Here is a 12,114-nt window from a genome sequence, read left to right on the forward strand (position 1 = left end):
GACAAACAGCAGACGGGTTGATTACCTTGCTTATGGGGAAGGGACCAAGGAAGCGGGGCCCCAGCCTGCGGGATTCTGTGCGTAGCGGCATATCCCGCGTCGAGATCCACGCTCGCTGTTCCACGTTGTACGACGGAGCTGGCGTCCGATGCTGGTGAGCGTAGCCGGAAACAGAGCGGAGGAGAGAGACCCGAGCCCTCGCCCAGGCCCGTTGACAGCGGCGGATACAGCCGAGGGCCGACGGGCACGCCGCGCTCTGCTCCTGGTGGGCGAACAAGGGCGGTTTATAACCAAACACACAATGAAAGAGCGACAGACCTGTGGCCAAGCTGGGAAGGGCATTGTGGGCATACTCCACCGAGGGAAGGGGATTGGCTCACCTGCGCTGATCTCCAGCGGCCATGCACCGGAGAGCCTTGCCTAGCTCCTGGTTCAAACGTTCGGCTTGCCTTTTCGATTGCAGATGGAACCCTGAGGAGAAGCTGGACGAGGAGCCGGCAGAACTCCGCCCAGAAGTCAGAATGGTCTTACACAATGTCCTGAGGGGTGCCGTGGTGCCGAACAACCTCCTGCAGCAGAATGGACGCTGTTTGCTTTGCCGACGGGAGTTTGGGCAGGGGAATAAAGTTGGCCATTTTACTGAAACGGTCCACGACCGTGAAGACCGCCGTGGTCCCCTCCGAGAGCGGAAGCCCTGTGACAAAGTCGACCGACAGGTGAGACGAGGGTCGCCGGGGAACGGGCAGAGGCTGGAGCAACCCGGCCGAGGGCCAATTAGATGAGGCCCGGACGTAATCGCGCGTACCCGCCCACCAGAACCGCTGATCCACCGCAAACCTCGTGCGGGCAGTCCCGGGATGGCAGGCGAGGCGGGAGTTGTGCGCCCATTGAAGGACGGATAACCACAGGTTCTCGGGGACAAACAGGCGACCCTCCTGGCAGTTGATCGCGCGCCGCAGCCTCCACCTGACGCTCCATCTCCCATGACAGGGCCGCCACCCAAACAGAGCTCAGAAGGATAGTGAGAATCGGCCCCTCCACCTCCTCCCCTCCAGGGAAAATGCGTTCGCTTTTGCGTTGCGGGAAGCCGCCCTGTAAGATTGCGAGAATTCAAACCGGTCAAAAAAAAGGGCCCACCGAGCTTGCCTAACATTCTGCCTCTTAGCCGATCTCAGGTATTCCAGGTTCCGGTGGTCCGTCCAGACGATGAACGGAGTGGTGGTGCCTTCCAGCCAGTGCCTCCACTCCTCCAGAGCCAGCTTGACCGCCAGGAGTTCCTGATTGCCGATGTCATAATTTCGTTCTGCGGACGACAGGCAGTGAGAAAAAGAAGCAAATGGGTGGACTCGATCATCCTCGTGGCGGGGCGGCGGGGCTAGTAAAAGCTAAGAATTGTTGTAACCGCTTGCGTGTTTCGGGAACTGGCCAAGACGTGACTGCCCTCACCTTTCGCACCACGTAGCCGAGAAACTTGACAGAAGACGTGTGGAATTCGCATTTCTCCGCCTTTACGTACAGCGAGTTTTCAAGGCGACGGCGCAGCACCACCCGGACATGTTTGATGTGTTCAGAGAGAGATGAGGAGAAGATGAGGATGTCATCCAGGTAAACAAACACGAACCTATTTAACATACCTCGCAGAATGTCATTAATCAGGGATTGGAAGACTGCTGGGGCATTGGTGAGCCCAAACGGCACCACCAGGTATTCATAGTGCCCACTAGGGGTGTTGAAGGCCGTCTTCCATTCACCTCCCCTGCCATCATGAAAAGGGGAAATACAAATTCAATTGTTTTTACTATAAAGTCATTTTCCATTTAATTTCAATAATTGTGTATAATTTTGAACCAAAATCACAGAATTTTTATAGTCAACTTCCTGTCTAGCCTCCTCAGAGGATTGCGTAATCACATGGCTGCCTATGTTGACAGGCTATGCAGTTAGACTGAACTGCACTCTGTCTTTATGTTGCTGTTTAAGTGTTCAAACATCCATCCATCCTTTTTCTGTACCGGTTAGTCCCCACCGGGGTCGCGGGCATGCTGGAGCCTATCCCAGCCGTCATCGGGCAGTAGGCGGGGGACATCCTGAACCGGTTGCCAGCCAATCGCAGGGCACACAGAGACAAACAACCACTTGCACTCGCACTCACACCATCGGCCTACCAAGCATGTTTTGGGGATGTGGGAGGAAACCGGAGTGCCCGGAGAAAACCCACGCGGGCCCGGGGAGAACATGCAAAGTCCACACGGGGAGGGACGACGGTAGAATCGAACCCGCACCCTCCTAACTGTGAGGCGGACGTGCTACCCAGTGCCCCACCGAGCCGCCTAGTGTTCAAACACTGTGGCTATATTAACTAATTTCCATAGTTAAGCTGGTGTATATAATATCTTGTGTTTTTTGTCATCCGTCTGTAACGTCGTGTTTCTTTAGATGAACAAAACGGCTTTGAAAAGAGATCTTACGGAGGCTACGAAAAAAGGTTCTCCAGCTTTATGGCAGGGGGTGCTAGTGATCCCGGGATGCTTCATGCGCCTACCTGTAGAATAAGAGATCTCCAGTTCAAATTTACAGTGAACAACTGAGGAGCAGTCGTCCATTTGTTTCGTTTTACATTCGTTTTTTTTTTTTTTCCGTTTTTACACTTTATTTTACAATGGAGGATTACATATCCAAACGATTTTCAACGAGGTCATCAGTAAAAGAAGAGCAACTCCGGAGTTAAAAGGTTTGAGTCAGACAACGGGACTTAGGAGCATGTCTTTTCAAACGGAGTAGTACGCACGATCGAAAACAAGTTTTTTATTCCATGTGCTTTATTGAGAGTTTTTATGTCTGAAGACTGCTGATATGAGATTTCCATTAAAATAGTTCAGATTAAATAATCAATAAGCCACACTAGAGCAGCGTTCCCCAACCTATTTTATGACACGGGTAGGTGCCGGAAAACTTTTACCGGGAGGGGTGATGTCAGTGCCTAACCAGTCATGAACCTCACTGCACGTCACTGGTACCAGGTGATAAGCATTGCGAAGGTCCAGCTTCGTAAATATGGTGGCACCTTGCAGGCTCTCAAAGGCGGCGGAGAGGAGAGGCAGGGGATAGTGGGTTCTTCATTGTGATCTCGTTGATTCCCCGGTATTCAATGCACGGGCGGAGCGTCCCATCCTTCTTCCCTACGAAGGGTGAGGAGGATGGCTGAATGATACTGGCAGCCAGACAGTCCTTGATGTACTCCTCCAAGGCCTTGCGCGCAGGAGCAGACAAGGAGTACATGCGACCCTTGGGAGGTGAGGTGCCAGGTAGCAAGTCGATCGCGCAATCGTACGATCGGTGTGAGGGAAGAGAAGTCGCCTTGGCTTTGCTTAAAACGTCCTTGAGTTCATGGTACTGTGCTGGAACATTGGAAATGTCCGGGTTAGGGCCTTTCGAGCGGGTCGGCAGCTGCTCTTAGGCATAAGTGATGGCATCGCTCGCTCCACTGCCGAATGCCTCCCACCTCCCAGTCCAGCACCGGGTTGTGCAGCCGCAGCCAGGAAAGCCCCAAGATGAGCCGCTGCTCTGGGAGGGACAGGAGAAAAAACTGAATAGTCAATTGGTGATTGCCTGAGAGAAGTGACCTGATTGGCTCCATGATGGAAGTCACCTCGCCGATCAGCCGACAGTAGATGGCATGAGCGGGCAGTGAAGGGCTCAGGGAAAGGAACTTGATTCCCGACTGATGGGCCAAACTGATGTCCATGATGTTACCTTCCGCCCCGGAATCCACCAAGGCCACCACGCTGGATGCGCGCCTGTAGCGTGAAGGAACTGGGACTGGGAGAGCAGGTGTTATTCGAGCTCACGCGGATCCCCTGACGCCGCGTGAGCTCTGGCCTTTTAACGAACATCTGACTGCCCGATGGCCACCCTCCCCACAGTACAGACACAGCCCTTGCGTGAGCAGTCGACGGTGTTCCTCTGCGGGAAGGTGGGCTCGCCCCAATTCCATCGGCTCGGCGGGCGGGGCGGTCGATGGAAGCTCAACGGGTGGACGAGGGTGGCTGCGCGGGCTTCGGGGCGCTCTTCACTCCCGCTCACATCGCCGGGTCCGGATCTGCCGGTCCACGTGGGCCGCCAAGTCCATCGCTCCTTCCAGGGTTCGGGGAGGCTCGTAGGACACCAACTCGTCCTTCATATACTCGGCAAGCCCGTGGAGGAAGGTGCTCACCAGGGCTGGTGTGTTCCACTGGCTACTGCCAGCCAATGTCTGGAACTTGAGGGCATACTCTGCCACCGATCGACTACCCTGCCGCAATGTAGCCAGCTCCTCGGCGGCGTCCTCTGTGACCGAGCCCAGGTCAAATAGCCTTAAGGGCTCGCTCGCGAAGGCGTCGAATGAGTCACAAGCGGGGGCTCTTCGCTCATACTCAGCCATTCCACAAAGCCGTGCCTCGCCCGTGAGGTGGGACAGGACCCTACTTTGGCTGGCTCGGTCGCGAACGTGACGGGCTGGATATCAAACATGATGAGGCAGTTGGTTTGGTGTCGCGGGAGCGAAGTCCGATAGCGGCCACGGATCCCATGGCACTGGAACAAGCTCGGGCGACGGACGTGGATCGGGCGTTGCTGACGGGAGCTGTTGGTGGACGGAGGTCCAAGCACTGGTCGCTGTGATGGTCGGATCATTCTGTCATGAATCGGATGGAGCAGGGCGACCAAATGCAGCTTGGACCAGGGTTTATTGGAAAACTCAAAGACAGACTATAAGAAGCTCGACTAGGGACAAGACTAACTGAACAAAAAGACAAGGTAAAGACAAGGTAAAGACAGGAACGGCGACGAGACAAGAGACGAGAAGACATTAATGATCCGACAACGGAGTGAGGGGCAGTCAGGACTTAATTACAAAACATGAAACACGAGGCAGGTGACTGTGGTTACATTGATTGAGGTTACACAGGAGGGGAGGGGCAACGCGAACAGAAACCATGGTAACAAAGACACAATACAGCAACAGAAGATGAGTCGTGACCAATGTTCCCTCTAATTTTTCATGTATCTGGGCATACACACAAGCTCCCTGAGCAAACTGAGGACTACTGTGAGCAACATCAGATATGCACGCTTTATTTTTAAATAAGTAATTTGGTCCACTTAAAAAAAGTGAAAAATGGGATGTGTAGATGTTATACAGTATGTGAGAGTCCTGCTTTGGCCATGGGAAGAGTCCTGCTTTGGCCATAGGAAGAGTCCTGCTTTGGCCATGGGAAGAGTCCTGCTTTGGCCATGGGAAGAGTCCTGCTTTGGCCTGGCTGAGGGTCCTGTTCTGGAAGATATGAGACATATACACCTTTCAGACATAACATTTTGCTGACATTAAAACATTTACATTTTGCACAATGACTTGTGCTGTAGCTTGTGATACAGTGCAAATTCCTGTAACACTTTGTCTGTAAAATATCTAATTACACAGTTTTTCTTGGCATTTCTACTACCCATAAATGATCTAATCGTAACAACATTTAATGATTAATGTCCATAAAGACAAAATCTTGATAACCGTCACTAGAATATGCACAAATCTGACTTAAATTTTACCTTATTTTTCACGTCTGTCCTTCTCACTTCTCCAATGGTTGTACACTGTCCAGGTCGGTGGCTTCGTCTGCTTCTTGCTTTGACTTTATGCGCATCAGCTGGTCCAAATGTCTCACTTCAAGACGATTTCTGGATTTTGTTTTTATATGATTCATTAAACTAAATCCTCTTTCACAGTCGGCAGTGGAAGCTTGAAATGTAGCACAAATATCCACAAGCTGTGAGATCTTTAGCTCCTCACATCTAAGTAGACCTTTCTCACTTGAAAAAGAAAAAATCTTACCCAATTTCAGCGCTTTTTCTTCAATTTCCACATACTCCGACAGCCATTCCATCTTAAAAGAACTGCATTTCTTTTTTACTGTGGCTTGGTGAGTGGATGTATCGCTGCCTGTTCGTTTCGCCAGGATGCGGGGTTTGTATTAGCATCAATTAACCTGCTAGCTAACCTGCATGGCGCATATAGGCAGGGCCCAGACGCAAGCACCGTCAATGCCATGATTGGCTTCGTACCGTAAGTGAACCGTATCATATCATTGGCTGGACACCTGTCACTCACTGAGTGAGAAACAAAAAAAAAACAATATTATTGGGCGAATTAATTAGATTAGGTATAATATTAGTATAATATTATAATTGATATAATATATTATAATAATATATTATAATATAATATTAATTAACACGTTATGTTGATGTTGTTTATGCGCTGGATAGATTTTCTTGGGCGCTGAGAATGTGCGGGCAGTGCGCGATAGCACACGCGCGCAGCTTAGAGGGAACATTGGTCGTGACACGGGCAGGCAAATAAATCACAGCTCTGCTGTTATTCAGATGCACACATTTTCTGTGATATTTAAGATGGTATACTCATAAATGGATGTTGACAAGAATTAGAAATCAATCTGACATTCAACATTACTTTGTGCGTGTGCGTGCGTGCGTGTGTGTGTGTGTGCGTGCGTGCATGTGTGTGTGTGTCATAGAGGCTGAGTGGACAGAATGGTTTGACAGGGATGATGAGAGAGGATCCGGTGACTGGGAGAAGCTGTCAGATCTGCGTGAGGCCTATCCGGACCGTCTGTGTAACAGTCCGCTGGACATTGAGGTAAATCGCGTACATGTGAATAATTTGTTCGACATCGCAATAACTGACTTGGATAAAATTAAAGTAAAGGATTAAAGTAAGCCATTTTTAACTTTTGGGCATTTGCAGGTTGTAAAGAAAATAAGTGAAAGCCACTCTTTGGCACCCACCGTATGGTGTGGATTGTTCGGTATACGTATGCATGCCACCATTTTCTCATCTGTTAGTTTATTTTTTGGACGGACTGACGATGGACAGAGCCTCTGATGGACGCAATAATTTAAGCACTTTTAACATAAAGCGGGCGGATGGTAGATTGCATTATGACTTGTCAATCGTGCACTTATCCGATGTAAGTGACCGGCTCTCCGTTTAAACCAGTGCTTCTCAAATAGTGGGGCGCGCCCCCCAAGGGGGGCGCGGTGCAATACCTGGGGGGGCGCGTGTGACCCTGGGGAACAGGCTTTTTTTTTGGCAGTACTAGAATAGTGTAATTGCGAATCTTCACAGCAGGGGGCAGTGGCGCTCTCATTGTTACTTCTGTGACGTTTGCGACAGTGCAACATTTTACGACTTACAAGACAAGTTAGGATAGTCACGGTGGGGAAGGGGGGGCGCGAATAGTTTTCTTCTTGCTAGGGGGGGGCGTAACAGAAAATAATTGAGAAGCACTGGTTTAAACGGTAAAATGCTGTACTTAAGCCCCTCTGCAGTAACGCAGTATGTAGGGGAGACAAGAATTGATTTAAGCCGGTACGGAAAGAAGATTCGTTCCAAGTCTAGCCGCTGTTCAGGTAACTAATCTATTGTTAGATTAATTCTGTGATTTCCGGACGCCAGTCCCTTTTGAAGCAACAGGATCCTGGTGTTGAGTAATTCCTTTTCGAGACCCGGGATCAAATAGATCGCGGCTGTTTCAGCGGCTCTTCTTTCCTATAATGATTGGGGCTTTTGTTAACCGCTCGGAATAGATTTAGCTGTCTTTGTTAAGACCGCAGGAACTCGTTTATTTACACTAGCGTGCACCCACACTAGCTGAGCTCAAGTTAACGGTTTCGAACCAGATTCTGACACTCCCTGATGTCAAGGATTAAAGCTGTCTTCATTTGAAAAAGAACTGAACGGTTTAAAGTATGACTATGATAGAGAAACAAAAGAGATTTAAAGCATAAAAGATCAAAATAATTATTAATCAAAATTAAATGATTATAAAGTAGAAATCTAATGAATAAGCAAGAAGAATATTTAGAAGTTTCAATTGTTCGAACAACTAACAATGATTTCCACTCACCCTTCTCAATAGAGCAAACATTATTCAGTCTCGACGTTCTCTCGATCGAAAACTCAAAAATATAGTAAAAAAGGGTAAGAGGCTGCAGGTCTAAAATGCTGTTTGGTGGAAAAGTCGAGTGATCAGTTCTCCTTGTTCCAAAATCCGAATTATGTTTAAAAGAACAGGCTGGCCTAAAGAAGGGAGACGCGCCGACGCCCTGAAAATGGCTCCTCTCTTCTGCACCAAGGTCTGCATCTCCTAGCCTGTCTTTCAGCTTAAAATTTGACTAAATCCAATTTGAAGATACCGTAATTTTCGGACTATAAATCGCTCCGGAGTATAAATCGCACCAGCCATAAAATGCCTCAAAATGTGAAAAAAAAAACATATATAAGTCGCTCCGGAGTATAAGTAGCATTTTGGGGGGCAATTTATTCGAAAAAATCCAACACCAAGAACAGACATGAACAAGCAACAACAGGCTAAACGATACGGTATGCTAACGTGACAAACACAAACGAGGAGCTGAGAACGGGCCTGACGTAACTGTTAGGGTGGTGCTCACTCTAACTTATTTTGCAAGAACCACACTGGAGACAAGTTACCGTTTTTTTCCGTGTATAGTGCGCAGAATTTAACGAATTTATTGTCCTAAAATCCGCGGTGCGCATTATACATAAAATTAAAAAAAATTAGAAAACAAAACCAACAACAGGACTGACCGACAAAGTCGTGGAACAAAAAGACAGGGTGACATTACCAAAGACAGGAACAGAAAGCAAACAGACATCATGACAGTAACACATGCAATGATCCGACGGTGAGCGAGGGGCAGACAGGACTTAAATACAAAACACGTTACATCGATTGAGGTGACACAGGAAGAGAGGGGCGACGCGAACAGAAACTATGGCAACCTAGACACATAGCAAAACTGGGGACGAGACATGACAAATCTCCCCCGAAATAAAACTTGTAATCACCTTTCTTCTTGTTTGTTGTCAATCGCGCATCGCATTCAGCCATCCTGTCCCAACACACTTAGTCAAAAAAATCCATAATTGACGACACATCGTTTGATGCGATGGCGCAATCCTTGATTGTGTGTTATTGTCAAATATTGTTTGTTTTTTAATCTCATCGCGGACCGGACGTCATGCGGAAGCAGTATGACTGTGCATGCGCGAAAGCAGTATGACTGCGCATGCGCACTATGGGTCAGCTGCGCAGAACGGATGCGCAAGACACGTCAGCTATTTACTAATTAGCGAGAGTTCGGTTTAATTAGCAGTTTCATCAGAATGGATAAGAGAGCAAGTTATACTGTAGCATTTCGAAAGAAAGTCATTGAAGTGGCAGAAGAATTAGGCAATAGGGCAGCTGCGCGCCAATTTGACGTCAATGAGTCAAACATAAGACTCTGGAGGAAGAAAAAAAATCAATTTGATACAGCAAAGGCTTCAGCAATATATTCCTCTTCTCTTCTTGACTGACAATGAATGTGATAGTTTAATACAATCAGCAAATAACAAAATGCGTATTACAGGTCGGTCATATTTTATTTCACAACACTTTGCCTTGTTCCTTTCGTCTCTGCTGTTCACTTCAAACACGCTCCATACGAGCGCACTGCTCTCGTATCAGACAAGGCTTGCTCGATCACCTGCTCGTTTGCTGTCTGTCACAATGTACCCTACACGAATCCGAAACATTTGTTGCGGCTCCGAGTCACGACGAGGGTCAAGTTTTGGTTTCCAAGGGTGTTTTTATTCCTCTTCAACGTCTCTCCCATACAGAGCCGCCTTTTTCACATCCGCACGCCTCTTTCACGTGCGCGCACGGAGCGCGGTGGTGCGTTTACGGGCAGTCGGAGAAATCAACGCCAACAAAAAAAATTACATCCAGCCTAGTTAAGACCATACCAAAGACTATAAAAATGGGACCCATTGCCTCCCTGCGTGTGTGACGATCATTGGGACTTAAAAAAAAAAAAAAGAATTCATAAAAAAAAAATCATAAAAATTGGGTGCGTATTATACATGGCTACAGGCTTTTTTCCAGCATCAGCATGCCATTTTTAGGGTGCGTATTATACATGGGGGCGCACTATACACGGAAAAAAACGGTAGTCGTTTTAGACACCTGCAGGCGGAGAGTTCACTCGTCGCTGTGCTTACAGCGATGGTCGAATGAAGTCTGCCTCGTCAGGTGCTTATTTATTGAGAGAAACAGAGTGGGGTTGAAAGTGGGGGTGTTGGAACACACAGGATAGGGTGAGGCCGGTCCCCTGCTGATCAAATCATAGCAGGGGGCCTTTTACGACTTTCTGTAAACAAAACAACTTTGATTGCTTCCTCTGCGTCTAGTCAATCAGTTGAAAAGATCTTAGCACTTTGGTCAACTGCTTTTGTCTAGACAGGACAAGCTAGTTTAATTATTACAGGTTACATTCCAACATAATCATATGAAGATATTCTGCAAACCCTAACATATCCCTCCTGTTTTATCATATGATTATGTCAAACCCGAACAATCAAACATAAGTAAGAAAATACAATGAAAGCAATAACTTCCAGTGAGGTTTTTCCCTCAATACTCCAGTCCAAAGTATGTGCAACTTAAAAACCTGCGGCCAGATTAAATGCAGGAAAAGAGTTACACGGTCCCCCTGCCTTAGGCGACCAGACTGTTATCCAGGGGTGGGCAAACTACGGCCCGCGGGCCACATCCGGCCCACGGGACCGTTTAATCCGGCCCGCCTACCCTGAATAAATTGTATTATTAAACTTTTTTTTGGGTCATTTTGCCTGCAATGACTGTGTTTCCCCAGTAGATGGGGAAGCGCTCGCCTGCGCATTTACTACCGGAAGCCGTGTCAGAAAGCTTTGTGACATTCACAAGTGCGTGTACGTACATGGCGCACTCGCGCTCTATTTGTATCAGTCCCGAATTTAGAGCGTGGGCTGTGACGACAGCATTCTTGTAATTTGCGCGCTGAGCTTTCAGATACAGTTTTACGCTAAAGCCACCCACAAACCTTCCCCTGGAATCCTTCTATTAAAATGAGTCGCCCAAGGAAAAGCAAGGTGGACACAGTGCCGAGTGTTTAAAAAAAGAGTGGGCAATTTGGCTCGACGTACGCGACGTGACGTTCAGCCACATGAACGTCAACATCAACAGATCGAGGTAAATGGACCAACACCTCGAATCTCTCCTAAGAATTGCCACAACAAATTTGACTCCAGACTATGACGCACTAGCAAAAAAGAGAGACCAACAACACTGTTCCCACTGAAAATGAACGGGAGGCTCTCAAGTTTATTGTAAAAAAAATGCATTTTGAATATGATTTGCAGTACAAATTTTGTACACGTAGCAGGGATTGAAACTAGCGACCATTCTCATTTTCAAACAATGCAGGATGCTCAAGGACATTGATGCACCACCTGTTTGCGACTAATCTTAACCTGTAAAGTTCTTAAGGCTTACTTTAAGGAAGTGTTTCCCGTTTGCTCACCTCTGTTACCAGGTGTTTGTGAGTTAAAACTCTGCTCTGATTTTCAAATACCCCTCACCGTGTTGCCGTTTTGATTACTTTATTTGGATGTATGCTTTCACCGATTCTTCAAGATGATATATTTGGTCAGAATGTTTGCCGTTTGATGTGATCTCATAAGATAAACATCTTTCATTAATCTGACCTGCAGGCACTGAAGTGATGGAGACTGTTATTCATAATAACAGTGTCGTATTTTATGAGAATCACTGATAGCAGTTTTTTAGTGAGTTTTTTTTGTTTGTTTTTAATGCTGTTAATAAATGCATTTGTTTTCAAAAAACTTGTTTGGAATATGCATGCTTTACTACCTACTAAAGGCCAAAATCTTTTATGCAATGACCTTTACAGGTCTCTTATATTACTTCACACAAACACTACGTCCATCTGCTCCTGGTTCGCCCCTCCGGTCCAAATTTAGAACCCAGTTCGGCCCGCGAGTCAAAAAGTTTGCCCACCCCTGCTGTTATCAATAAAAAAGAAAAACACAGAAACAGTACATCATTGAATCCATCACTTGCAAGGCATTTTCGATGGTCAAATCATCAAGTTTCCGTAAAATAATGCCGAGTCAAACAGCATCTACGCAATCCACGTTTTGCACCACATCATAGT

General features: G+C 47.3%; 1 protein-coding gene across 1 annotated transcript in view; it reads left to right on the plus strand.

Moving 5' to 3' along the window:
* The window catches only part of LOC133152430 (cell migration-inducing and hyaluronan-binding protein-like), a 233,489-nt gene that overhangs the window by 150,304 nt on the left and 71,071 nt on the right, over window positions 1-12,114 (plus strand). The window contains 1 exon segment of the mRNA XM_061276012.1: window positions 6,570-6,691. Coding sequence (XP_061131996.1) covers window positions 6,570-6,691 — 122 coding nt within the window.

This window comes from Syngnathus typhle, linkage group LG4, assembly GCF_033458585.1.
Source record: "Syngnathus typhle isolate RoL2023-S1 ecotype Sweden linkage group LG4, RoL_Styp_1.0, whole genome shotgun sequence".
Classification (NCBI taxonomy): Eukaryota; Metazoa; Chordata; class Actinopteri; order Syngnathiformes; family Syngnathidae; genus Syngnathus; species Syngnathus typhle.